The sequence below is a fragment of the Heptranchias perlo genome, chromosome 1 (assembly GCF_035084215.1).
Source record: "Heptranchias perlo isolate sHepPer1 chromosome 1, sHepPer1.hap1, whole genome shotgun sequence".
NCBI classification, from domain to species: domain Eukaryota; kingdom Metazoa; phylum Chordata; class Chondrichthyes; order Hexanchiformes; family Hexanchidae; genus Heptranchias; species Heptranchias perlo.
Window position 1 is genome coordinate 62,507,940 of NC_090325.1, and position 26,569 is coordinate 62,534,508.

Here is a 26,569-nt window from a genome sequence, read left to right on the forward strand (position 1 = left end):
GAAGTCCGGGTATCATTCTAGTATACCTACGCTGCACTCCCTCCAAGGCCATTATGTCCTTCCAAAGGTGCGGTGCCCAGAACTGCTCACAGTACTCCAGGTGCAGTCTAACCAGGGTTTTGTATAGCTGCAGCATAACTTCTGCCCCCTTGTACTCTAGTCCTCTAGATTATATTCCATCTGCCACCCTCTCGCCCACTCACTTAACCTGTCTATATCCCTTTGCAGCCACTTTGCGCCCTCCTCACAGCTTACTTTCCCACCTAGTTTTGTATCATCAGCAAACTTGGTTATGTTACACTCGGTCCCCTCATCTAAGTCATTGTAGACAGCTGAGGCCCAAGCACTGATCCTTGCGGCACCCCACTAGTTATAACCTGCCAACCCAAAAATGACCCATTTATTCCTACTCTCTGTTTTCTGTCCGTTAACCAATTCTCTATCCTTACTAATAAATTACTAACAATCCCATGAGCCCTAATCTTGTGCAACAACCTCTTGTGTGGCACCTTATCGAATGCTTTTTGAAAATCCAAATATACCACATCCACTGCTTCCCCTTTATCCACCCTGCTAGTTACACCCTCAAAAAACTCTAATAGATTTGTCAAATGCGATTTCCCTTTCATAAAACGATGTTGACTCTGTCTTATCATTTTATGATTTTCTAAGTGCCCTGTTACTACACCCTTAATAATGGATTCTAGCATTTTCCCTATTACTGATGTCAGGCTAACTGGCCTATAGTTCCCTGTTTTCTCTCTCCCTCCTTTCTTGAATAGCGGGGTTACATTTGCTACCTTCCAATCCATGGGGACAATTCTAGAATCTAGGGAATTCTGGAAGATCAAAACCAATGCATCCACTATCTCTGCAACCACCTTTTTTAAAACCCTAAGATAAACTTTAGGGGATTTGTCAGCTTTTCGTCCCATTAATTTCTCCAGTACTTTTTCTTTACTAATCTTAATTACTTTTAAGTTCCCGACTCTCATTAGACCCTTGGTTCCCCACGATTTCTGGTTCCCCACTATTTGCAGGATAAATCGGGACCAGGACTATTATAAAGATGACTATAAATTATAAACTGGGATGAGCACCTAACAACTGTAATGGTAGCACAATAGGGAAAACTTGCATTTTGAGCATAGACTAGGATAGGAAAGAACAGAGACTTGAGCACAAAACCTGACACTCCAGTGCAGTACTGAGAGAATGCTGCACTGTCGGAGGTGTCGTCTTTTGAATGAGATTTTAAGCAGAGACCCTGTCTATCCTGTCAGGTGGATGTATCCCCTTCTTGCGGATAGAAACCATAGTTGCACGTTGAACACTGAAGCCTCTTCTCCAGCCTCAGAAGTCCAGATACAAGATTAATAGGCAGATTACAGCACTAAACCCGTGCTGTTAGCCCCTCCCCCTGCCTAGAGTAGCACTTAGGAATTCAGCATGAATACCGTTCACGCCTGCTCCCTACCATTAACCAGGCAATGCAGTGCAAAGTCCACTTCCTGCCAGTTATTGGTTCTTTAAAGCCTTCTATCTGCGCAGCGCTCTCTGCCAGCTTTTCCAACCTCGAAATCAGATGGGGTCCCTTCCTTATCTGGCCCATTGGGTCAAACACCAGCTCAGTAAAATACTCTTTCCAGACCGCAAGGGTCCCCTCACTGGTTTGTCGAAGAATACCAGACTCGTCATACTTATTAGGCATTTATCATGATTGATGGGACACTTCAGCCAGCAGAAAAATAATTTTGGGTCATTTTTGACTAATTGTGGAGCCCAGGCAATTCAATTTTTCTGCTTCATCTTCCCAATGATTCTCTTAGCTGCGCGTGCACTCACTACATCACAGCAGCCCTGATTTGCTCTAGAGAGGCTTTAAAGGCCATCTGTCAACAACTTTCTAGCCTTGGGCCATTATTTTTCCAGGACTCTGCTTCCAAGGGTACAGCATAGGCCATTATTTTTCAGAGATGTCCAAACATTAGCAATAATAAAAATTGTGATTATGTTGTCAACTAATAAAGTCTTATCTTCATCTCTGAGCGCTACATGTGAAGAATAGTTACTCTCTCTGAGGGATATACTTGCTTATTGATGTATAGGTACTAATTGAGTTTAAAAGGGAAAACCAGCGCTATTTCTGGTACATCTTCAAAGCTTTTTTTCTTGTTAATCTTTGACATCTGGGATGAGTCCAGAAAAGTTTCTCCCGTTTCTTGAAGTGCTGGTAAGGAGGAAGGAGCTCGCTCTTTCTCCTAATAAGCTTTGTAACACTCATTCCTTATTAAGGTTGTCTGAATAAACCCGCCTTCACAAATCTTTTCAAGGATAGAATATGAAAATCAATAACGTTTAATGAGGCAAAACTATGTGGGACCAGAGACTGTTTGAAGATATCGTGTGTGTGTTTTCTCGTATTGTCTGTACATTTCTTTAGATTTCCTGAAATCCTTGACTATGAAGAACTTTTTCAACTTGAGCCCTGTGCTCCTCGCATGGTTTTGTCCCCCCGCCCTCAGTTATGAGTAAGATCAAACATTTGAGATCCGTGCGCTGATTTTAGTCGTGCGCTTGATGCAAGCATATGGGTGAAGTTTAATATGCCGCTTCCCTGCAGCCGCGGGCCATTTCCAATACATCCAAAAGCCTGGTCATCAATCTAAATGCAGAATGTGTGGAGTCGAGTTTTATCCTCTGTCATTTCGGGCAAACAGGAAATGCCTGGAGATTTCCTCATAGTTCCTGCGCTAAGTGCCACAGAACTTTCAGAACTTGTCACTCGAACAAGTTGGATTCAGACCGATCCCAGCAGGTTTTTATTTCTCTCTCCGAACAAAATTTATTTTCCGTATTTTTTTGGAAAAAAAAATCAACCATGTTCTGGAAGCTGCAATGCACCACTCTAATCTTGATCGAAGGTAAGAAAATACATCTTTGGATTTAACAGCTACAGTGGGCTCTTTAGTTTATCGAGGGTGGCGACCTTTAAGATTTAATTGTACAAAGCAGACAGTTAAAGCTTATTTGTTTATCAGTGTATCCGTTTCTGAGGATTATTGTTGGTTGCTATTGCATATTTTGTACATTCAATATCATTAAAAAAACTATTTTCCAAATTTGTTTTATTTTTTTAATAACTTCATTACTATGTAAAATGTGAAAAACAAGGAAGGAAAACTGATGAAATAATCAAATGTAGTAAATACTGCATTAAGTTTATTAGTCGCATATTGGGCGAACAAGATGCCGTTTTATGCATCTCCATTCATAGAATAGAATCATACAGCACAGAAGGAGGCCATTTGGCCCATCGTGCCTGCGCCGGCTCTTTGAAAGAGCTATCCAATTAGTCTCACTCCTCCACTCTTTGCCCATAGCCCTGCATAATTTTCCGTTTCAAGATTCCTGGCTGTCCAGCCGCACTGTAGTTCTTCAGTGGGGCTTCATACAAACTAACTATACTTCATAGGATATTGAGTTACTGCTACAGTATCCACTTAAGGAGCTTTATTAATGGAATTTGGCTTACTTTGAAAAGCAATATATCTTCCAGAGTGCAGTGTCTAATGGATTCAAAAGTAAAAGATTTGGTAAACCAAATATAATCTTCGTACATTGTCAATATGTGTTGATTTATATAAAAGTATTGGTTTGGAATTCTAATATCTATTGCTCTTCCCTTTTGTCAAGAGTTGAAAATAGCTTTAAGATTCCCTCCCCTCATTATAGCAAGAAGTAGATGAAAGCAATTTTGTTTAATCATTCCCATGTGCAAAAAAGCACAATGTTCTCCGGACCAGCTCCCAGTGTTCGGGGAGTTGTCCTCTAAATGGTGATCAGAGCAGACTGATAAAAATGGCAATAATCCAAGTGTGAGCTGGGTTCATTATCAAGAGAGTGGGACCAAGTGTCACAGAAGCACTGCAGATATACCTGAGATGTTCTCCTTCATGTATGAGAAATTCTAGTCGACACTTAAATTGCAAGTAACCTTGACCACAAATATAGTGTAATGTATAACTCTACAATAAGTCTAAGGTTTTGGCTATTCTGTATATAATTATCATGGTGAATATTATAATATTCCCCAGTGTCTATGTTAGTAAATGTTTCGTGTGGTACTAAGTTATGCAGACCAAGATTGTCCTAAGTACATCCTCTGTTTTATACTGAGTTTGGTGATTTCAGCTGGGGCACTGGTAAGCTTTCGACAGTTGGTCACAGTATTTCTGGGTTGGAGAAGGAAGAATCAACTCAAGTTCTTACTCCTGCTCAATATATAGTGATCCCTTCTGGAAAGTGTGCTGTGTGAATGTCTGCTGGGGACAGGCTTGGCCTTGGCTATGATGGCCTTCATTTCAAGCTGACACTGTCATAAGAATATAAGAATATAAGAAATTGGAGCAGGAGTAGGCCATATGGCCCCTCGGGCCTGTCCAACCTCGTGAAGACTCTCTCCTCTTTCTCATCTACATGCTGCCCGCTGGCAACATCATCTACAGACATGGGGTCAGCTTCCAGGTGTACACCGATGACACCCAGCTGTACCTCTCCTCCATCTCGCTCCATCCATCTACTGCCTCTGTGTTGTCAGACTGCTTGTTCAATATCCAGCCTTGGATGAGCCACAATTTTCTTCAGTTAAACATTGGAAAGACTGAAGCTATCAGCTTTAACTCCCGTCACAAACTCCATACCCTCGCTACTAGTTCCAAGCATCTCCCCAGCCATTGTCTCAGTCTGAACCAGACTGTTCACCATCTCTGCATACAATTCAACTTCAAGCTGAACTGACAACCACACATAATCTCCATCACAAAAATTGACTACTTCCACCTCTGTAACATCGCCTATCTCAACCCCTGCCTTTGCCCAGCTGCCGCTGAAACCTTCATCCATGCCTTTGTCACCTCCAGACCCAACTATTCCAATGCTCTCCTGGCCAGCCTTCCATTCTTCGTGTCCTTTAGGGAATAAAACGTGCTGTCCTTACCCGGCGTATGATTCCAGTCCCACATCTATGAGGTTAACTCTTAACTGCCCTCTGAATTGGCCTAGCAAGCTACTCAGTTGTATCAATAAGGATGGCCAGCCTTTCCAGCGATGCCCAGATCCCAAGAATGAAAAAGAAACTCTAAACCGGACGAAGTCCCCCTCATCCATGGCTCCTGTCCTTGCTGCCCTATATTGGCTCCTGGTCACCCAACACCTCACCTTAACATTCTCATCCTTATGTTTAAATTTCTTCATGGTCTTGCCCCCCTCTATCTTCTCCAGCCCTATAACACACCCCACCCCCACCATTCTCTCTGATGCTCTAACTCTGGCTTCTTGTGCATGCCCCTGCCATCCCCCCACCATTCGCGGCCATGCCTTCAACTGTCTAGGCCTATCCTCCTTTAAAACACCATTTTGACCAATCTTTTGGTCAGCCATACTAATATTTCCTCTTTTGTCTCGGCTCCCATTTTTATCTGATTATACCTCCATGTCTGCGTAGCATCTTGCGATGTTTTTCCACATTAAAGGCACCATATAAATGCAAGTAGTTGTTGTGGAGCTCTACCCCATTAGTATGTTCAGGAGAGAAGTGGAGAAAACTTATGAGAAAATGAATAAGTGCAGTGTATTTTAATGTGAGTTCATTTTCTTATTTATCCAATGGAATTTGGTTCCCATCCTGAAAACACTACAAGCAGGACTGAACTAAAAGTGGGATCAAGCACAGCTCTCTAAAACAAAATATAACTCCTGAAGTTAGTTAATATTTCTAGATGTTGTGACTTACTAGGAATGTAAAGATTAAATAATGGCAATAAATGTTAATATTGCAATCTTACTTTTACGTGGAGTCATGCAAGATAGAAGTGTGGCATGCATATATTATCTTCAACATTAACATTTATTATAATATTTACAGGTCAAAGTGCTTGGGATTAAAAGCAGACTACTTAAAATTTATTAATATATTATTGCTTTAGAAAAGTTGCAATAAAAACGAAAGACTTGCATTTATATAGCACCTTTTATGACCATGGGATGTCCCAAAGCACTTTAAAGCCAATGAAGTACTTTTGAAGTGTAGTCACTGTAATGTAGGAAACGTGGCAGCCAATTTGTGCACAGCAAGGTTCCACAAACAGCAACGTGATATGACCAGATCATCTGGGGAAAAAATTGGATAGAGCTTATTATTGGGCGTGGGTAGCATGACCCGCTATTACCCTGACCAATGGCCCCTGCGCAAGCAGGACGAGACAGGACTTAACTGCAAGCAGCGTTCTGAATCAGCGTTGAACAGGGATTCAATGCAATTTGCACTTTCCACCAGCAGGGGGAGCACCAATCTCTTAAAGGTAGGCTGTCTCTTAAAAACCTCTTAAAGGTAGCTGGTCCTTGTTATTTGCTGAAAATAACAGTCTGCCGCCTGCACGGAGTCTGAACGGAGATCAGACATCGCACATGCAAAACTCAGATGCAGCTCTCACCTCTATGTTTACAAGCTGTTGAGTTATGTTAAAACATTGACTAAAGGTTGCGCACTACTAAATCCCACATCCTCCAATCTGCATGCCAGACCTCACCAATCTGCCGATCTGAGTTTGTACCAGGCCTGAAAGAGTGCTTGCACCAAGGTTCTCTGCTGATCCACTAGCGGCCTTGGTGCAAGAGGTGGACAGATGGAGGGACATCCTATATCTGCAGGGTGCAATAGGTCCTCCAGACATGTACCCAAAAGGTAGTGGGAGGCAGCGGGGGACAAAATCAATGCCAGACGCACAGCATCATGAACATGGATGCAGTGCAGGATGAAGTTCAATGCTTCAACATGAGTGGTCAAGGTGAGTGAGGTCAACTGTCAAGTGGCGTCTCCTACCAACTGCACCACTAGCCGCATCCAAGAAACTCTTTCCATCAATACTCAACTCTTCCAATCAGATGCTTCCTCTCACCCTTACACATTATCACTGTTGCAAGCCGCCCACCCACAACTCACAGGCCACACATGCTGGCAGCTATTCAACCATGGCAGGCACATCACGCAGATACATGTCCCGCTTTCTTGCAGGAGAAGGTGGCAGATATCAGGAGGCAGTAAGTGGCAGTGGCATTTAGCCCCTCGAGCCTGTTCCACCATTCAGTGAGATCATGGTGGACCTATGACCTAACTCCATATACCCGCCTTAGCACCATATCCCTTAATACCCTTGATTCACAGAAATCTATCAGTCTCAGATTTAGAATTCACAATTGAGCTAGCACCAACTGCCTTTTGCAGAAGAGCTATCCAAACTTCTCCCACTCTTTGCGTGTGAAAGCGTTTCCAAGCTTCACTCCTTGACATCCTGGCTCTGAATGTTAGGCTATGTCCCCTAGTCCTAGTATTCAAGTATAGGAGACCTCCAAAAACAGGTATAAATGTCTCGGCAGCCAGATACAATAATCCAGCCAATAACCTGTAAATCCTGCATGGTCCCTTTAAATAGCACTGGTGGGCACTCTAAGACACGTTCAGATGGTCGGGGTTTAGACTTTGCGTTGAGTTGACCGTTAAGTGTCAAAATGGTGTCTATCACTTTAACTCAGTGTTGCACATTGATTGTATCCACTTCCTCCTTACTTTACATTCAGCCAGTGTTCGGTATTTGCGCATGCGCTAACTCCTATACCAAGATGGCATCTGGCGCACATCACACTGGAAACGTACGTGCGCAGCCAAGACATCATCTTGGCACCTCAAGAGGCCGCTTGGCGCTACACGGCCCAATTTAGCACCCTCTGTTTTTAATGATATTGGTTGAGGGATAAATATTGGCCAGGACACCGGGGAGAACTCCGCTGCTCTTCTTCAAAATAGTGCCATGGGATCTTTTACATCCAACTAAGAGGGCAGACTGGACCTTGGTTTAACGTCTCATCCAAAAGACGACACCTCGGATAGTGCTGCACTCCCTCAGTACTGCACTGGAATGTCAGCCTAGATTTTGTGCTCAAGTCCTTGGACTGGAACTTGAACCTAAAACTTTCTGTCTGAGGCGAGAATGAGTGACTATCCTGTAAGAGAAGGGTCCCAGTTCTTGATCTCTGCTGTACAAAGGAGGGGGTGCAGTAACCTTAGAGTAGATTTTTCGAGTCCCAACCAGCTGCAAGGTACCTGGCGCATAATTTGCATGGGTTGGAAAATCACAGGCGCACAGCCCACAGTTTTCTAATCTGTGCTTGTAGTGGGCCAGGTACTTTGCACTGCAATAACTTGGAATATCTATTCCTCTGTGTACACATCCTGGCAGTACCTTTTGTTGTAGTAATGAAGAGCATTGTTCCAAATATTGAGTGCCAGGCTCGTCAGATTACCATGACATTCCTTGTTGATTTTACACAAGATTCATGTCACATCTGCTTTCAACATGTGAAGGCTTTATAAAACAGCTTTTACTCTGTCTGTATATTAGTATTTAAGAATTGACTCAGGAACTGATTTCCCTGCTAAAAGATTCAATATTTATTCAACATATATACGAACAAGCAGTCATTGTGGTTTTACTTGCCTCTTTTCATGCTATTTTAGTTTTTTGTTATTTTGGGGGAGATTTCCTCTCTGTGTTTTGTGTAGTGAAATCATAAACCTGTTTATAATGAACACTTTTATGATTTGCTACCGATAGGACATGGGGGAAATCTCCCCCCTCGGTAACTTATTTTACTCCTATTTTATCTCAGTGCCACCACACTGTTTCATAAGATAACACCGGATGGTCTGTACTGGAGACTTCTTTACTCTTCCTATAGATGCTACGTCATGATCAGCAACAAAAATGGGCTCCTTTGAGCAGGATAAGTTCAGTCGGTTCCCTGAATGAGTCCTCCTCTACATTTAACTAGCGACTTCCTCAGCAGTGATTCCACAAAGTGCCGCTTTATTTCCAGTCATTTTAAGCAGTGTCGTATTGCAACTCTGGAATCTGAAATTTGCAAACACCTACTCAAATGACTGCCCTCTTGTAATGTTGCATTACATTGACCCAGCGGCCAGTAAATTTAAACCTGAACTGCCCCAATTTAGAATGCAATGCCCATCATCTCACTCAAACATCTGGACTTTTTTCACTGTGTCCTAGTTCATAACTCAGGTATTTATAAAATTGACATCCAATTGCAATCTTGGTGCTGTCAGATTGAATACCTCCCTACCCTCCTCCCTGAAAATATAGTCAAATATCTACCACCAGATCAACTACAAATGGACTATTCATAAATAGCAACAGTCCACATCTCTTCATTCTTCTCCACCACCTCTCTTCCATGGTCCACCCCCATGGTATTGCACTCTCATGGTTCTAGTCCCATGTGTCCAATGTAGCCAATACATCTCCTGCAATGATTTCTCCTCAGTTATATCCGATGTGCCGCAACATTCAAAATTTGAGTTTGTACAGAATCAAAGCATCTCACTACTGTTTGTTTAAATGTAAACAGATAAAAAGGTACTTGAATGTTGATAAATTCAGCTCTTTGCTTGTCTTATTAGCACTAACCCACCCTCTATATTTCTGATCCACTACTTCCTTAGTGTTGCACATCTAGCTCCAAGCACTAGTGAAGTTTCATAAGTGGTGTTACAGCTACAAAAGACCAGCTTTACTGATCTCTCTGGAGAGATATTATTTTGTTTAGAGACAACAAATTATAAAACTGGATCACATTTCTTCACTTGTATAGACATTTTCCTCCCCCTAATTTAGTTTTCTTTTTGAAATAATACGAATGTATGATATTGATGGGCAGGAAAAGACCAGCTGGTCCATCAAGCCTGCCCCACACCATGATGGCCGGACGATCATGATAAACACTTCATCCTTCCCCCGACCTCCCCCCCACCACCACCCCCCCATCCCCACCCCCTCACACCCACCCCCACCCCCACAGACATGTAATCTCCTGGGAAAGGCAAAAAAAACAGAGAAAGAGTCGAGGGCCAATAAGGGAAAAAATATTCTGGGAAATTCCTCTCCGATCCCCTCAGGCGATATGGGACACAGAGGGACAACTCTTCCACCCCTCCCCCTTTTAATTGGTTCAAGGTCCTCTCCTTCAGAATTGCGCATCCAGATTTCTACATCAGAGCTATATCAGAAAAAGGGCAAGTTTTAGGAGAAGAAACAGGAAAGGAACTTGAAACAGCTGGAGAACACATTAATTAGTGGGACAGAAGCAGTCTGAAGTCAAGGAAAGCGACATGTTGTAGGTGGAAAAGTAGAGACAGTATGAATAAACCTTTATTACATTTGATTGTTTTATGTATCCAATTGATAGCTGGCACTGCAAACTCTGTATGAATATGCTCTGTCACTTGAATTCTTAAAATGAAAGGTTCTTTTGCTAATTTACAACCAATTGAACCCCATTCAGATCATCAATTCAGTAAACTATCTAATTTTGCTGCTGTTGGATTTTAAAATTTTATTTTAACCAGCTGACAAGGGTATATTGTTACATTAATAGAATTCCACATTCTTGTTCCATACATTTGAGGTTTGGTAGTTTTCTGTCTTGTTTCATTATGTCTTTTACTCCTCATAGTTTATCTTGACTCAACCGATGTTCAGTGGGAAAAGCATAGCAATGAGATGCATATTGTCTGAATAGGAGACTCTGATCTCTTCTGGATCCTTTCTAAGTGCATTTTTTAAGGATTATGGCATGTGATCATTATCTCTGCATTGGTGAGCTGTTATTGTCATGGTTTGGTATTATTATCCAAATCATCACCAGTTGATAGGCCGACCAACTTAGAGCATCAACAAATGGCTGCCCTTTAGCTGAACCTGGAAACAATTATTTGAAAATAATGTCACTGTAACTGAATGATTATTCATGGTTCTTGCTGCTGGGCTTTCAAGAATAATCGCATCAACTGAAAGAGATACGAACCTCGAACTTCCCTACCTCTTAGGAGCACCGAATTCACATAATCTGGGTGGACGGTGGTGGAATTTGGGGTGGGACCTGATAATGCTGGGTCTTCACCCCTGCTCTCTGCACTGAACTTTCCACCAGAAGTGGGGTCTCTTGCGTTTGCGTCTTCTGTGCGGACATCGCTAAAACAGGCAGAACTAATGCGATGAAGTCATGTCGAAATTTCTGCCAGTTCCACCTCATTTATCCCCAATACAATACATGCCTGAAAGAAGCAGACATACTTGTTTGTCAGGACCTGATCCTGATGAAAGTAGGGCCATAGAAATTTTAAAAAGACAAAGAGGTCGAGTGTGGTAGGGAAAGCAAGAAATTCAAATTCTGGCCACTTATGCTGTAGCAAGGTGCTGCTATGAAATCCTCCCCCCAGAGACTGGTGCCCCACTTGCACCGAAAATGGTGTGGGCATGTGCCCACAATAAACTAATACTCTTGACCCCTAGATTTTGGACAGGTTCTGGTCACATCTATGGGTGGTTGGAAGATCCACACCCAAAACCCCCCCCCATCCCGAGCCCCACAGGAATTTCTATTTATTCAAAGTTTTCTAGATGTATGTGAGCTGTCTGTGAAATCACCATTTCAAAATGTTTTAACATGACACATGCTTTTAGCAAACTATTTCTACATTAAAGAGTTAATGAGGACAATATTGCAGTCTTTTTACGTGTCAATATAAGCACATCATAGAAACCCAATAAAGAAAGAAAGAAAGACTTGCATTCATATAGTGCCTTTCACGACCTCAGGACATCCCAAAGCACATTACAGCCGATGAAATACTTCTGAAGTGTAGTCACCATTGTAATGTAGGAAATGATTCAATGTTGTTACATTAATGCACTGTATTGTAGTAGAAAACAAGTCTGAGTTTACAATTTCATCCAAACTATTAAAGATTGATACTGAACTGAATCTGCATAGGATGGAAGGGTAATATTGTCCAGAGATGAGAGGTAATGTTATTAATAAATAATATAGCACTAGAGCAAAAGGATTTAAATAGAGAAGTAGTTGAAATAGACTCCCTTTAGTTTGAATTGAGGAACAGCAAGAAATAAGTCAGAGTGCTCTGAGTATACAAATCATCTAACAGTGAAAAGGAAATTGATAAAACCTGTAGACAAATTAGAGAGGTGTATATTAACAATAATAGTTATAATTGTAGAAGTGTTTAATTAGCCAAACATAGATTGGGATAGAGAAAGTGTTTATGCTCATCCAAAACTCTGCTGCCCATATCCTAACTCGCTCCAAGTCCGTTCATCCATCACCTCTGTGCTCGCTGACCTATATTGGCTCTCATATAAAAACAGAAAATGCTGGAAAAGCTCAGCAAGTGAGGCAGCATCTGTGGAGAAAGAAACAGAGTTAGCGTTTCAGGTTGAAGACAGAGTGGGAGTGGGACGGGGAAATAAAATGGCAAGCGACCTGCAAGTCGCGGTTACACTTGCGGACAGAGCGGAGGTGTTCAGCAAAAAGATCACCCAATATGCATTTGGTCTCCCCGACGGAGAGGAGACCGCATTGTGAGCAGTGAATACAGTATAGTAAATTGAAAGAAGTACAAGTAAACCGCTGTTTCACCTGGAAGGAGTGTTTGGGGCCCTGGATGGTGGGGAGGGAGGAGATGAAGGGGCAGGTGTTGCATCTCCTGCGCTCGCACGGGAAGGTGCCGTGGGGAGGAGAGCGGGGTTTGCGAGTGATGGAAGAGTGGACTAGGGTGTCACAGAGGGTGCGGTCCCTTTGAAATACTGAAAGGGGAGGGGAGGGAAAGATGTGTTTGGTGGTGCGATCGCGCTGGAGGTGGTGGAAATGGCGGAAGATGATACGTTGAATGTGGGGGCTGATGGGGTGGAAGGTGAGGACAAGGGGGACCCTCTCATGGTTCTGGAAGGGAAGGGAAGGGGTGAGGGCAGAAGTGCGGGAAATAGGATGGGCACGGTCGAGGGGCCTGTCAACTACAGCGGAAGGGAATCCTCGGTTGAGGAAAATGAAAGACATATCGGAAGCACTGTGTGGAATGTGGCATTGTCAGAACAGATGCAACGGAGGCGGAGAAACTGGGAGAAGGGAATTGAGTCCTTACAGGAAGTGGGGTGGGAGGAAGTGTAATCAAAATAGCTGTTGGAGTCGGTGGGCTTATAATAGATATTGGTTGACAGCCTATCTCCAGAAATGGAGATATAGAAGTCGAGGAAGGGAAGGGAAGAGTCGGAAATGGATCACGTGAAGGCGAAGGAAGGGTGGAAATTGGAAGCTAAGTTGATGAAATTCTCCAGTTCGGGGCGAGAGCAGGAAGCAGCACCTATACAGTCATCAATGTACCGGGAAAAGAGATGAGGGAGAGGGCCTGAGTAGAACTGGAACAAGGCATGTTCCATGTATCCCACAAAAAGGCAGGCATAGCTTGGACCGTAGCGATGCCTTTAATTTGGAGGAAGTCAGTGGAGTCAAAGGAGAAGTAGTTCAACGTAAGAACAAGTTCAGCCAGATGAAGGAGGATGGCGGTGGATGGGGACTGGTTGGGCCTCCGTTCTACAAAGAAGCAGAAGGCCCGCAGGTCATCCTTGTGGGGGATGGAGGTGTAGAGGGACTGGATGTCCATGGTGAAAAGGAGTCAGTTAGGGCCGGGGAACTGGAAACTGTCAAAGTGGTGGAGGTGTCAGAAGAGTTGTGGATGTAGGTTGGAAGAGAGTGGACAAGGAGTGAAAAAATAGAGTTGAGATAGGAGGAAATAAGTTCTGTAGGACTTAACATTGATTTCAATAACTTCAGACCATAACCACTGCTCCTATTTTTTCGGATAGCAAGTGCTGGTAATGGTTCTGCTGTTGCCATTTACAGCTGCTTTAGGCCGATCTTTTGTTTCTTACCTTGTCCCATTATCACCCTCCTTGCCTTACACCATCATCCCTTTTGTCATTTATTCACTCTTGCCCTCTATCCAATCACAGACCTTCTCTTTTGTTCTTCCCTCCCCTCCCCACCACCGCCCCCCCCCCCCTCACCCCCCCGCCTTTCCCGGCTCTGTATTTGCTTAAAAACTTTAACTCTTTGACATCTTCCAGTTCTGACGAAAGGTCTTAGACCTGAAACGTTAACTCTGTTTCTTTCTCCACAGATGCTGCTTCATTTGCTGAGCCTCTGCAGCACTTTCTGTTTTTATTTCAGATTTCCAACATCTGCAGTATTTTGCTTTTGATTTACATTGATTCTCAGTCCAGCAATGACTCAATTTTAAAATTCTCATTCTCGTACTCAGATCCCTCCATGGCCTCGCCCCTCCCAATCTTTGTACCCTCCTCCAGCCTTACAACCCTCCGCACTCTACCATTACCAATAAGCCAGGGGATCAACCCTGGTTCAATGAGGAGTGTAGAAGAGCATGCCAGGAGCAGCACCAGGTGTACCTAAAAATGAGGTGCCAACCTGGTGAAGCTACAACTCAGGACTACATGCATGCTAAACAGCGGAAGCAACATGCTATAGACAGAGCTAAGCGATTCCACAGTCAACGGATCAGATCAAAGCTCTGCAGTCCTGCCACATCCAGTCGTGAATGGTGGTGGATAATTAAACAACTAATGGGAGGAGGAGGCTCTGTAAACATCCCCATCCTCAATGATGGCGGACTCCAGCACGTGAGTGCAAAAGACAAGGCTGAAGTGTTTGCAACCATCTTCAAAGTGCCGAGTGGATAATCCATCTCAGCCTCCTCCCGATATCCCCACCATCACAGAAGCCAGTCTTCAGCCAATTTGATTTACTCCACGTGATATCAAGAAATGGCTGAGTGCACTGGATACAGCAAAGGCTATGGGCCCTGACAGCATCCCGGCTGTAGTGCTGAAGACTTGTGCTCCAGAACTAGCCGCGCCTCTAGCCAGTACAGCTAAAACACTGGGATCTACCCGACAATATGGAAAATTGCCCAGGTATGTCCTGTCCACAAAAAGGAGGACAAATCCAATCCAGCCAATTACCGCCCCATCAGCCTACTCTCAATCATCAGCAAAGTGATGGAAGGTGTCGTCGACAGTGCTATCATGCGGCACTTACTCTCCAATAACCTGCTCACCGATGCTCAGTTTGGGTTCCACCAGGACCACTCGGCTCCAGACCTCATTACAGCCTTGGTCCAAACATGGACAAAAGAGTTGAATTCCAGAGGTGAGGTGAGAGTGACTGCCCTTGACATCAAGGCAGCATTTGACTGAGTATGGCACCAAGGAGCCCGAGTAAAATTGAAGTCAATGGGAATCAGGGGGAAAACTCTTTAGTGGCTGGAGTCATACCTAGCACAAAGGAAGATGGTAGTGGTTGTTGGAGGCCAATCTTCTCAGCCCCTGGACATTGCTGCAGGAGTTCCTCAGGGCAGTGTCCTAGGCTGTAGGGGGTGGTGGTGTGTGTCATCTTCGCCTCTGATTTCTAAGCGGTTCAAATCACTCCCACTCCCTGGGTTCTAGACCTTGGAATTATTTGGGGGTTGTGACAAAGTGCAGCAGACAACCGGTTTTGGTGCAAGAAACTTCGATCTTTATTCAAGAAAGAAAATACAACACAACAATCTTAACACTCTAATAAAATGGGGAACACTTCAGTACACACGAGGGAAATTACAGTAGAAAGATACCTCACCCCTCCCAATCCCACTTTAGCTAGCTAAGTTGGACTCTAAAGGGCCAGAGATAATGCTCACCAAACGAATCCTTGACAGTAATTCACCCAGAGGTAAGTCAGGAATAGATCGTAGAGTGGAAACTTTGCGGATCTTCGGTTTTCTCCTGAGTTGGTTTTCTTTGGTCGCGGTGGCCCAATATTACCCGGTTGGTTGGTGGTAATATTCGATTGGTTGTTTCGTAAGGCCCTTGTTGCCGCGAGGTGTCTGATGGTCACTGGGGCTGTTGCTCTGGTTTCTTCTTGTGTGCCGGCCTGCTTCTAGAGCTGCTGACCTTCTCTCTGTTGCCCCCTCGCCTTGTTGAACTGTCGCCTCCCGAGCTGTTGAACAATCCTTTGCACTTGCAGGTGTGGCTGACCGGTTCTCTCACGTAGGGTTCGTTGGTTTCGTTGGAAGCTGCTTCCCTTCCAGAGACAGGCAGAACAAGAGAAGCAGAACACAAGAGCCAGCAAGAGCCAGAGAGCGAGTAAGAGAGGTTTCAAGTTTCCGCTTCTATATCCCTCTCTTACAATGGTCTTCGTCACTTTAAAAAAAAGGCACTTCATGTCTGTTTGAACAGTTCTTACAAAGTCCTTCAGAATCTTTGATGGCTTTTGATGGTTTCTCATCATGTTGCAATTGTTTTTCTCGATTTGACATTGTTAATTCCGATTTGTAGAGCTTGCCACACAAGGCTTCCTTTTGTATCCAACCTCCTAGGTATTGATCGGTTTTGCTTTAAAATGAAGATATGGCCCCACCATGTCTGGAGCAGTTACCTCTTTCAATGGCCGACTGCCTTTTGAATTAGTGTTGAGTGTTGACCACCTGCTGTAGGTTTTGCATTAAAACAGAGATATGTCTGAAGCAGTAATTCACCCACATTCCACTGTGTGTGTTGTTGATACGTCTGGTGACCTCTCACCTATCCTTCCATCTTAGCATTTTAGTCAATGGCCAAAGTTTTCCATACTCAGGGAAAAGGTGAATTCACAGAATTCTTACAGTCGCCCCTACAAGGAAGCGAGTCCCTTAAAGGACGTGGATTCCTCGAAAAGTACTTTTCCCTGGTTGTTGCTTCCTGGCGCGTGTGTGAGTCGGCCCAATATTTCATCACCTTGAAATGGTTAGAACAGAGTCCAAAGTCCTTTTCTTTAGGGTTTTTCTCCGAGTTTTGGGGGATCTGTGAATTTTGAGAATCTGACAACGCCCAACCACCTTCAGCTGCTTCATCAATGACCTTCCCTCCATCATAAGGTCAGAAATGGGGATGTTCGCTGATGATTCCACAGTGTTCAGTTCCATTTGCAACCCCTCAGATAATGAAGCAGTCAATGCCTGCATGCAGCAAGACCTGGACAACATCCAGGCTTGGGCTGATAAGTGGCAAGTAACATTCGCGCCAGACAAGTGCCAGGCAATGACCATCACCAACAAGAGAGAGTCTAACCAGCTCCCCTTGACATTCAACAGCATTACCATTGCCGAATCCCCCACCCTCAACATCCCGGGGGTAACCATTGACCAGAAACTTAACTGGACCAGCCATATAGATACTGTGGCTACAAGAGCAGGTGAGAGGCTGGGTATTCTGTGGCGAGTGACTCACCTCCTGACTCCCCAAAGCCTTTCCACTATCTACAAGGCACAAGTCAGGAGTGTGATGGAATACTCTCCACTTGCCTGGATGAGACAAGTGTTGCAGCTCCAACAACACTCAAGAAGTTCGACACCATCCAGGACAAAGCAGCCCGCTTGATTGGCACACCATCCACCACCCTAAACATTCACTCCCTTCACCAGCCTAAGGCCCTAAGCTCTTGAATTCCCTCCCTAAACCTCTCTGCCTCTTTCTCCTCCTTCACGATGCTCCTTAAAGCTACCTCTATCTCCTTATGTGGCTCGGTGTCAAATTTTGTTTGATAATCGCTCCTGTGAAGCCCGTTGAGACGTTTTACTATGTTAAAGGTGCTATATAAATGTAAGTTGATGTGTGAAAGGAAAATTTTTTTGCAGTATGTTCAAGAATGTTTGCTTAGTCAATATGTTGCTACTCTAATAAGGAAGGAAGTTCTGGACAATGAAGCAGAGAAAGTAGATGACCTAAAAGTAGGAAAACATTTGAAAAACAGTTAATGTATTATACTTCGCTTCAGTGTCAGAACAGAAAAAGAAAAGTCAATGACCAGGGTACTTGACTGGCGAAAAAAATAAATTTATAGTGAAATATAGTGCCCAGGTTAAATGGAAAGAAAAAATGGCATATAGAACAATAGATCAACAATGGTTAATATTTAACTAACAGGTGGAAAGGACACATTTCAAATATAATTTGGTACAGAAGAAAAGGAGTATATTGAAGGCTGGGGCTCCTTGGTGAAACAAGAAAGATGCATTTCGTGTTCAGGCCCGATATAAAGGTCAGCATAAATATAAGGAGCGATTCCATGATCCAGCACTTGCAGTGGGAGGAGGGAATGTATCAGAAAATCATAGGCTGAAACCTGCCATTTCCTAACATGTGCTTCTCGAAAATGCTGCTGCCCACTAGGAGCACTGAATTGCAGAATCACTCCTGTGAAGAACATAGGAAGCTACAAGAAGGGAGAGCAGAACAGCTAAGAAGGAGCATGAAAGAAAATTAACAAAAACATAAAAAGGAATAAAAATGTTTTCGATAGGCACATTATTTGCAATGGTTGAGCCATTGAGACCAAAGAGACAAGTTGATAGCAGACAGTCAGAGGATAGCAGAGATCTAAATAAGTACTTTGTTTTAGTTTTCACAGAGGAAGTGAATATAGGTATTGCACGAGCACCAGTGGTGGGTGTAGAACAGTTAGTGGAGGCTATTATTTAAGGAGAAATGGTACCAAGGAAGTTAATCAAACTTAAGGTAAACAAATCACTGGGACCTGATTGCTTACATCCAAGGATCCTGAAGGAAACTAGGGACAAAATCACAGAGACTCTGACTACAATTTTTCAAAATTCTGTGGAAAGGGGAAGTATGCCAGATGACTGGACGGTGACATCCCATCTTCAGAAAAGAAGATGGGGATAAGCTGGGCAACAATAGGCCAGTTAGTATTACTTCAGTTGAACTATTAGGGTTGGACTTTCCTCCCCCTTAGAGGGAGAAAAATCTGCCACAAAGCCGTTCCACTGGTCCCCGTCACTTCCAGGGTTTTCCTCCAGAAGTGATATGAGGTGGTGAATATATTCTTCCATATTTCTTTCTCCCATCGCCCCAGTAGGAAAGGCTGCGGACCATGAATTCACTGTCCCACACATAGGTAAATCTGAAGCACCACTTCAAGTTAAATGATGATTAAAACAAGGGAGCATAGCTTCAAACTGTTGAAAGGGAACTTGAGGAATCATGTCAACAAGTTCGTCACACAAAGAATGACCAACACATGAAATGGGCTTACAGATAGGCAAATGGACCCAAAGACCTTGGAATCGTTTAAAAGATAGTTAGATGTTGTGATTGTGGGGCTGTAGGATTTTCTAGGTGGTTAAGTTAAGTGCCATTCTTCATCTTTATATATCTTCTCAGCTTAAGATTTCAAGCAGGTGCCTCCCAATTCGACAAGGTAACAATAGATGGTCTACAGCAGTCACCGAATTGTGTTCTAATTATGTTCATGCTCTATTTCAATGTTTACATACAATTGTTTAGCTTCCATTTCATACAAGATGCAGGGCTCAATGCTTGTTCCTTGTTGAAATGAACTTAGTCATGTTGGCAGGGAGCTGAGCTACACCAGCTCAGTTATATTTTGTTAATTCCAGTAACTCTATTGGAAAATCTCTGGATGGTGAGCATTTATCTGAAGTCCTTAATTACAAAGTGACGTGGCACTGTTTGGATACCATGGTTTGGTTTGCATTATATTTTCCATTTTCATGTATGGGCATGTGGCCATAAACCTGTATGTACCACTCTGCTGTGCAGATATAGTGAGCTGCTATTAGATCGTAACAGTGCTTCTGTTGAAGTGCTTAAAGTCCATTGATACTCTCAACAAGGATAGAGATTCCTGAAATATGAATTGCCAATCAGGGAATGGACTGTTGCTGTCACAATTGCAATAATGTTGCCTAAATAATGCTGTGTAGCTGGTTCCCTCTTCAGTGCTTTAGTTTACAGTGCCGGTCTCAGTTCTGAGCTTTTGCACAGTTTATACTTAAATGAATTCATATATGTGTTGCTATAAATGCCATTTTATTTGATTTAGATAAAACTTAAAGAAAGAGAAAGAAAGAGCTTGAATTTATATAGTGCCTTTCATACTCTTGGGATGTACCAAAGCAATACACTGATGATGAATTACATTTGAAGAGCAGTCATTCTAGTTGAGTAGGCAAATGCAGCAGCCAATATACACACATCGGTCCCACAAACAGCAAATGAGACAAGTGATCACTTACTGGTTTTTTTGATGGTGTTGGCTAAGGCACTTACTTTGAATATTGGCAAGGGATCTTTTTTGGAAGGAAAAACAGAAAGGCAACGTATTATTTAAATGGTGATAGATCGGGAAATGTTGATGTACAAAGGGACCTGGGTGTCCTTGTACACCAGTCACTGAAAGCAAACATGCAGGTGCAGCAAGCAGTTAGGAAGGCAAATGGTATGTTGGCCTTTATTGCAAGAGGATTTGAGTACAGGAGCAAGGATGTCTTACTACAGTTATACAGGGCCTTGGTGAGACCACACCTGGAGTATTGCATGTAGTTTTGGTCTCCTTATCTAAGAAAGGATATACTTGCCATGGAGGGAGTGCAGCGAAGGTTCACCAGACTGATTCCTGGGATGGCAAGACTGTCATATGAGGGAAGATTGAGTAAACTCGGCCTGTATTCACTCGAGTTTAGAAGAATGAGAGGGGATCTCATTGAAACATATAAAATTCTGACAGAGCTGGACAGACTGATGCAGGGGTGATGTTTCCCCTGGCTGGGGGGGTCCAGAATGAGGGGTCAGTCTCAGGATACGGGGTAGGACTGAGATGAGGAGAAATTTCTTCACTCAGAGGATGGTGAACCTGCAGAATTTTCCACCACAGAAGGCTGTGGAGGCCAAGTCACTGAATACATTTAAGAAGGAGCTAGATAGATTTCTAGACATAAAGGGCATCAAGGGGTACAGGGAGAGAGCGGGAATATGGTATTGAGATAAAGGATCAGCCATGATCATATTGAATGGCGGAGCAGGCTCAAAGGGCCGAATGGCCTACTCCTGCTCCTATTTCCATATTTCTATGTTTACAGATAGATGGATGCTCGGTTTAACTTCTCATCCAAAAGACAGTACCTCTGACAACACAGTACTCCCTCAGTACTGCATTGAAATGTCAGCCTAGATTATGGCACCAGAAATCCACGATCATTTCAGCACATTCGAGTGCTATCTGGGTAGATTTTGGGTGGGACCCAAGTCTGCCGGAACTGCACCCCATTCCATGTTCAGCAGTGTCTCCATGAGCAGTGGGGGTGGGCATGTCTTGCATCCGTCTCCTTCAGTAGTGGCGTTCCTGAAAGAGGTAGAACTGGAGGAATTATATCATCCACCAGAGAGCCCGCCAATTCCCATAGCCTTCTTTGAACTGTGACAACCAATTGCAGAAGTATCAGTTGCTAATGGGAAACTGGCCTATTTGGGAACCAGCCACTTCTATTACACTTTTTGAGATCTTCTGCTACCAGCACACTTGGCTCATTAGAATTGATTTTGACTGTGAATGCCCGGCGTAAATGCGGTGGTAACGGCTTAAAAATAGTGTTGGGTCACTTTAGATGGGCAACTGGAACACCCTCCTGTTTCAGACCACTTTGAATATGAAAATCAGGGTCCGATGACATATGGAACCCAATTGTAATTTTGAGGTACAAATGGGCAGAGTGGGTGCCGCAACACTGACAATAATGTAAGCTAAATTGTGAAGTGGCACAACCATATTTTAAAACTTTAAAATTGTGAGTACTCATCTTGCACTACAAATGTCTGCCACTCCCTCACCCCCCTCCCCCCACCTAACAAACGCCATGGGTGCATGGAGGTGGTGGCACATGGGCGTCAGTGGTCAGAAGTCCCATTCCGTGATAGTTACAGCAGTGGATTGGGATTAGTGAACTTTCGTGTCCCATGTGTTCTATTCCCGGAGTGGGGCTAGAACCAAAGCCATCTGTCTCCGAGGCAAAAATGCTACTAACTGAGCCCAGTTAACTCCTTTATCACTTTGATATTGTGATTGCTTTCTTCAAATGTTTTTGCATGCAGCATAGTTAGTTCCTTGGAGTCTTAGAGCATGTTAGAAGTATCCAGAAGGCAGTGTCAGTGCAGAGTTACATGTTGTCATAAAATTACATTTGATTTGTTCAGATGATCTTGGATCTGCATAAGTAACACAAACACTGAATTGCCAAGTACCATTCCTATTCACTCCCTTGACTGGATACATAACAGTAACTGCACTTCAAAGTAATTTATTGTATAAGCACTTTCAGACATTTATGAGAAACATATTAAGGCATGATATAAATACAAATTTTTTTTTACAAAGATCTTGATGCAAACAAAATTTTGTTCAAAGCACAGCATTTGTTGGCAAAGATAACACACAGCAAATGTATACATCTAAATATAATATCCATTGTTCTGAAGGAGGATGATTCCCACTTTGAAAGCATATTTTATGAATATTTAGAGACTATTTCCACACATTGTTCTTGATTTCCGGCATTATCCAGCAGAGGATTAATACAGTAGAGCTTTTAACACCCGAGAGAGGCTCATAATATTCACTCAGCAGGAACCGGAAAACTTTGAATTAAAACACAGCAAGTATTGCAATCCACATTCTTTAAGATTTTAAGCATTACAGTATAATTTTATTTTCTCACAAAGCTGCATTTTTGGAAAGAGATTTTAGGGACACATGCAGCAAGACCTGGACAACATCCAGGCTTGGGCTCATAAGTGGCAAGTAACATTCGCGCCAGATAAGTGCCAGGCAATGACCATCTCCAACAAGAGAGAGTCTAACCACCTCCCCTTGACATTCAACGGCATTACCATCGCCGAATCCCCCACCATCAACATCCTGGGGGTCACCATTGACCAGAAACTGAACTGGACCAGCCATATAAATACTGTGGCTATGAGAGCAGGTCAGAGGCTGGGTATTCTGCGGTGAGTGACACACCTCCTGACTCCCCAAAGCCTTTCCACCATCTACAAGGCACAAGTCAGGAGTGTGATGGAATACTCTCCACTTGCCTGGATGAGTGCAGCTCCAACAACACTCAAGAAGCTCAACACCATCCAAGATAAAGCAGCCCGCTTGATTGGCACCCCATCCACCACCCTAAACATTCACTCCCTTCACCACCGGCGCACTGTGGCTGCAGTGTGCACTATCCACAGGATGCACTGCAGCAACTCGCCAAGGCTTCTTCGACAGCACCTCCCAAACCCGCGACCTCTACCACCTAGAAGGACAAGAGCAGCAGGCGCATGGGAACAACACCACCTGCACGTTCCCCTCCAAGTCACACACCATCACGACTTGGAAATATATCGCCGTTCCTTCATTGTCGCTGGGTCAAAATCCTGGAACTCCCTTCCTAACCGCACTGTGGGAGAACCGTCACCACACGGACTGCAGCGGTTCAAGAAGGCTGCTCACCACCACCTTCTCAAGGGCAATTTGGGATGGGCAATAAATGCTGGCCTCGCCAGCGACGCCCACATCCCGTGAACGAATTAAAAAAAATACATTGTTGGCATGTCCTAATTCCTTGAATTTGAGTATAAGAATTCAACTGGAGCCATAATGAGGCAGTACTTATTTGTTACCTGCCCCATTGGCTAGCAATCCTCTTGTCCACAATGAGAAAATCCCATTTACAGCAGCTTTCCTGGTATCCTAGAGAATGACCTTGTTCAGAAATTGCAAATAGTTTCATGTGTAAAAATGGAGCACACAGACCTTGTGCACACAATTAAATAGAAAATGAGAGCATGAACACCTCTTAAATTAACCCGTTAAATTTTCCTGAGCCATGTATCGGATAAATGTATGCGTTGATAAGATTCACCATCACACAGGTGTTGTGCATGTGTTGATGTTTTACATAGATCTATAATATATTAAAATTTTTGCATGGGTCACATACTCCATTTAAAACTACTACGTAAACATTTCCTATGGAAATTCCAATGTCCATACTTCCCTGTCACGTTTCCCTATAATGCCAGAAGATGGAACTATTATAGGAGTTCTAAAGTTAATGTGAATACCCACCTGTCACGGCTCCCTGTAACACCATCATGCTGTTCTATATTATCTTTTCTCCACAAATCACTCAAAATGATTTCTGAAAAAAATGACTGGCATTTTTTCTCCCAGTAACTGAAATTTCTATTGTCTATTGGTGGTTTTGGCAGAAGAGAGTGATACCCAATAGTTCTTGATATGGTCCAGCTAGATCTGGTCATTGATTGCTAAACCAGTTGTGTGCCAGAAACATTCCGCCCCTTGAACTTGCTGTCAAGGGCAGTCACTCTCACTTCAGCACTGGAATGTACCTCTTATGTTTCGACCAAGGCTGGAGCTGAGTGGTCCTAGCAGAACCTGAACTGAGCATTGGTGAGCAGGTTATTGGTGAGCAAGTACTGCTTCCATCGCTTTGCTGATGATTGGGAGCAGGCTGATAGGGTGGTAATTGGCCAGGTTGGATTTGTCCTGCTTTTTGTGGACAGGATATACCTGGGCAATTTTCCACATTGTTGGGTAGATGCTAGTGGTGTAGCTGTATTGGGACAGCTTAGCTAGAGGCATGGCTAGTTTTGGAGCACAAGTCATTAGCACTATAGCTGGGATATTGCCGGGACCTGTAGCCTTTGCTGTCTCCAGTGTATACAGCCATTTCTTGATATGTGGAGTGAATTGAATTGGTTGAAGACTGGTATCTGTGATGATAGGGGCCTCAGGAGGAGGCCAAGGAGGATCATCCACTCAGCATTTCTGGTAAAAGATGGTTGTAAATGCTTCAGCCTTGTATTTTGCACTCGTGTTTTGGGTTCCGCCATCATTGAAGATGGGGATGTTCATGGAGCCTCCTCTTGTTAGTTCCTTAACTGTCCATCACCATTCACAATTGGATATGGCAGGACTGCAGAGCTTTGCCTGATCTGTTGGTTGTGGGATCATTTAGCTCTGTCTATAGCATGCTGTTTTTGCTGTTCAGCATTGCATGTAGTCCTGTGTTATAGCTTCACCAGGTTGGCACCTCATTTACAGGTTTGTCTAGTACTGCTCTCAGCATGCTCTTCTACGCTCCTCATTGAATCAGATTTGGTCATCTGGCTTGATGGTGATGGAGGTGTGTAGGATATGCCGGGCCACAGCATCTCCTGGATGCCCTTTTTGAGCTGCTAGATCTGTTCTTAATCTATCCCACTTGGCACAGTGGTAGTGCCACACAACAAGATGGAGGGTGTTTTCAGTCACAAGTACTGTGCGGTGGTCACTCCTGCCAATGCTGTCATGGACAGATGCACCTGTGACAGATAGATTCATGAGGACGAGGTCAAGTAGGTTTTGCCCTTGTGTTGATTCTTTCACCACCAGCCGCAAGCCTAGTCAGGAAGCTGTTCATCAGGATTTGGCCAGCTCTGTCAGTGGTGGTACTACTGAACCACTCTTGGTGATGGACATTGAAGACCCCCATGCAGAATACATTCTGTGTCCTTGCTACTCTCATTGCTTCCTCCAAGTGGTGTTCGACAAGTACTGATTCATCGGCTGAGGGAGGATTGTAGGTAATAATCAGCAGGAGAATTATTGTCACTTCATGGAGTTCTCATAGAAGTAGTGAGGCTTTAGAAAGAAAGAAAGACTTGCAGTTATACAGCGCTTTTCATGTCCTCAGGATGTCCCAAAGCACATTACAGCCAATGAATTACTTTTGAAGTGTAATCACTATTGCAATGTAGGAGACACGGCAGCCAATTTGCACGTAGCAAGGTCCCACAAACAGCAATGTGATAATGACCAGAGAATCAGTTTTAATGATATTGGTTGAGGGATAAATAGTGGCCAGGACACCGGGGAGAACTCCCCTGCTTTTCTTCGAAATAGTACCATGGGATCTTTTACGTCTGCCCGAGAGGGCAGACAGGGCCTTGGTTTAACAACTCATCCGAAAGACGGCACCTCCGACAGTGCTGCCCTCCTTCAGTGGTGCACTGGAGTGTCAGCTTAGATTTTGTGCTCAAGTCCCTGGAGTGGGACTTGAACCCACAACCTTCTGACTCAGAAAAGAGTGTTACCAACTGAGCCATGGCTGACACATTAATGGACATGCAAGCATTCCATTTAATTGAAGTCTTCCATGTACATGTGTCACTACAGACCATAAAGAGCACAGGGTGATACCATTAGATTTATGAATGCAGTTTTGGGCTAAATATATGTCTACTGCTGGAAATGTACAAAATATCCATTAATGGCAGTTTGTAGCCATCACAATCACCTTTGCTGACCATTAAACTTCATCCTGCATTGGCGAGGGATGCTGGGCCACGTCCATCCACATGGTTCTGGCTGTGTATTGGCAGGTCTCTTCCCATCCACTCTCATTATTCCATTCCCTCTTCCCCATGTCTGATTTCTGTCAGAATTATATTTACATCACTCTGAGAAATTTCAAGCTCTCCTGATTCCTTTTTGATCCATGGTTTGTATCTGTTGTATGCTAGTACTGCTTTAAGAGCAGTCAAGCTTTACGTGAAGCACCTCCCACCATTACTGGACCTCCCCACCCCTTGCCCATCTCTCCATGACTTTTCTGGGCATGCACTATTTTAATTTGCTGGCCCTGGAATTTAAGGCAGTGTAGGTGTCGAGTTGG

General features: G+C 43.7%; 1 protein-coding gene across 1 annotated transcript in view; it reads left to right on the forward strand.

Moving 5' to 3' along the window:
* Positions 1–2,779: 2,779 nt before the first annotated feature.
* The window catches only part of itga1 (integrin, alpha 1), a 193,649-nt gene continuing 169,859 nt past the window's right edge, over positions 2,780–26,569 (forward strand). The window contains exon 1 of the mRNA XM_067985617.1: positions 2,780–2,924. Coding sequence (XP_067841718.1) covers positions 2,882–2,924 — 43 coding nt within the window. The 5' untranslated portion in view covers positions 2,780–2,881. The remainder of the gene's footprint in view (positions 2,925–26,569) is intronic.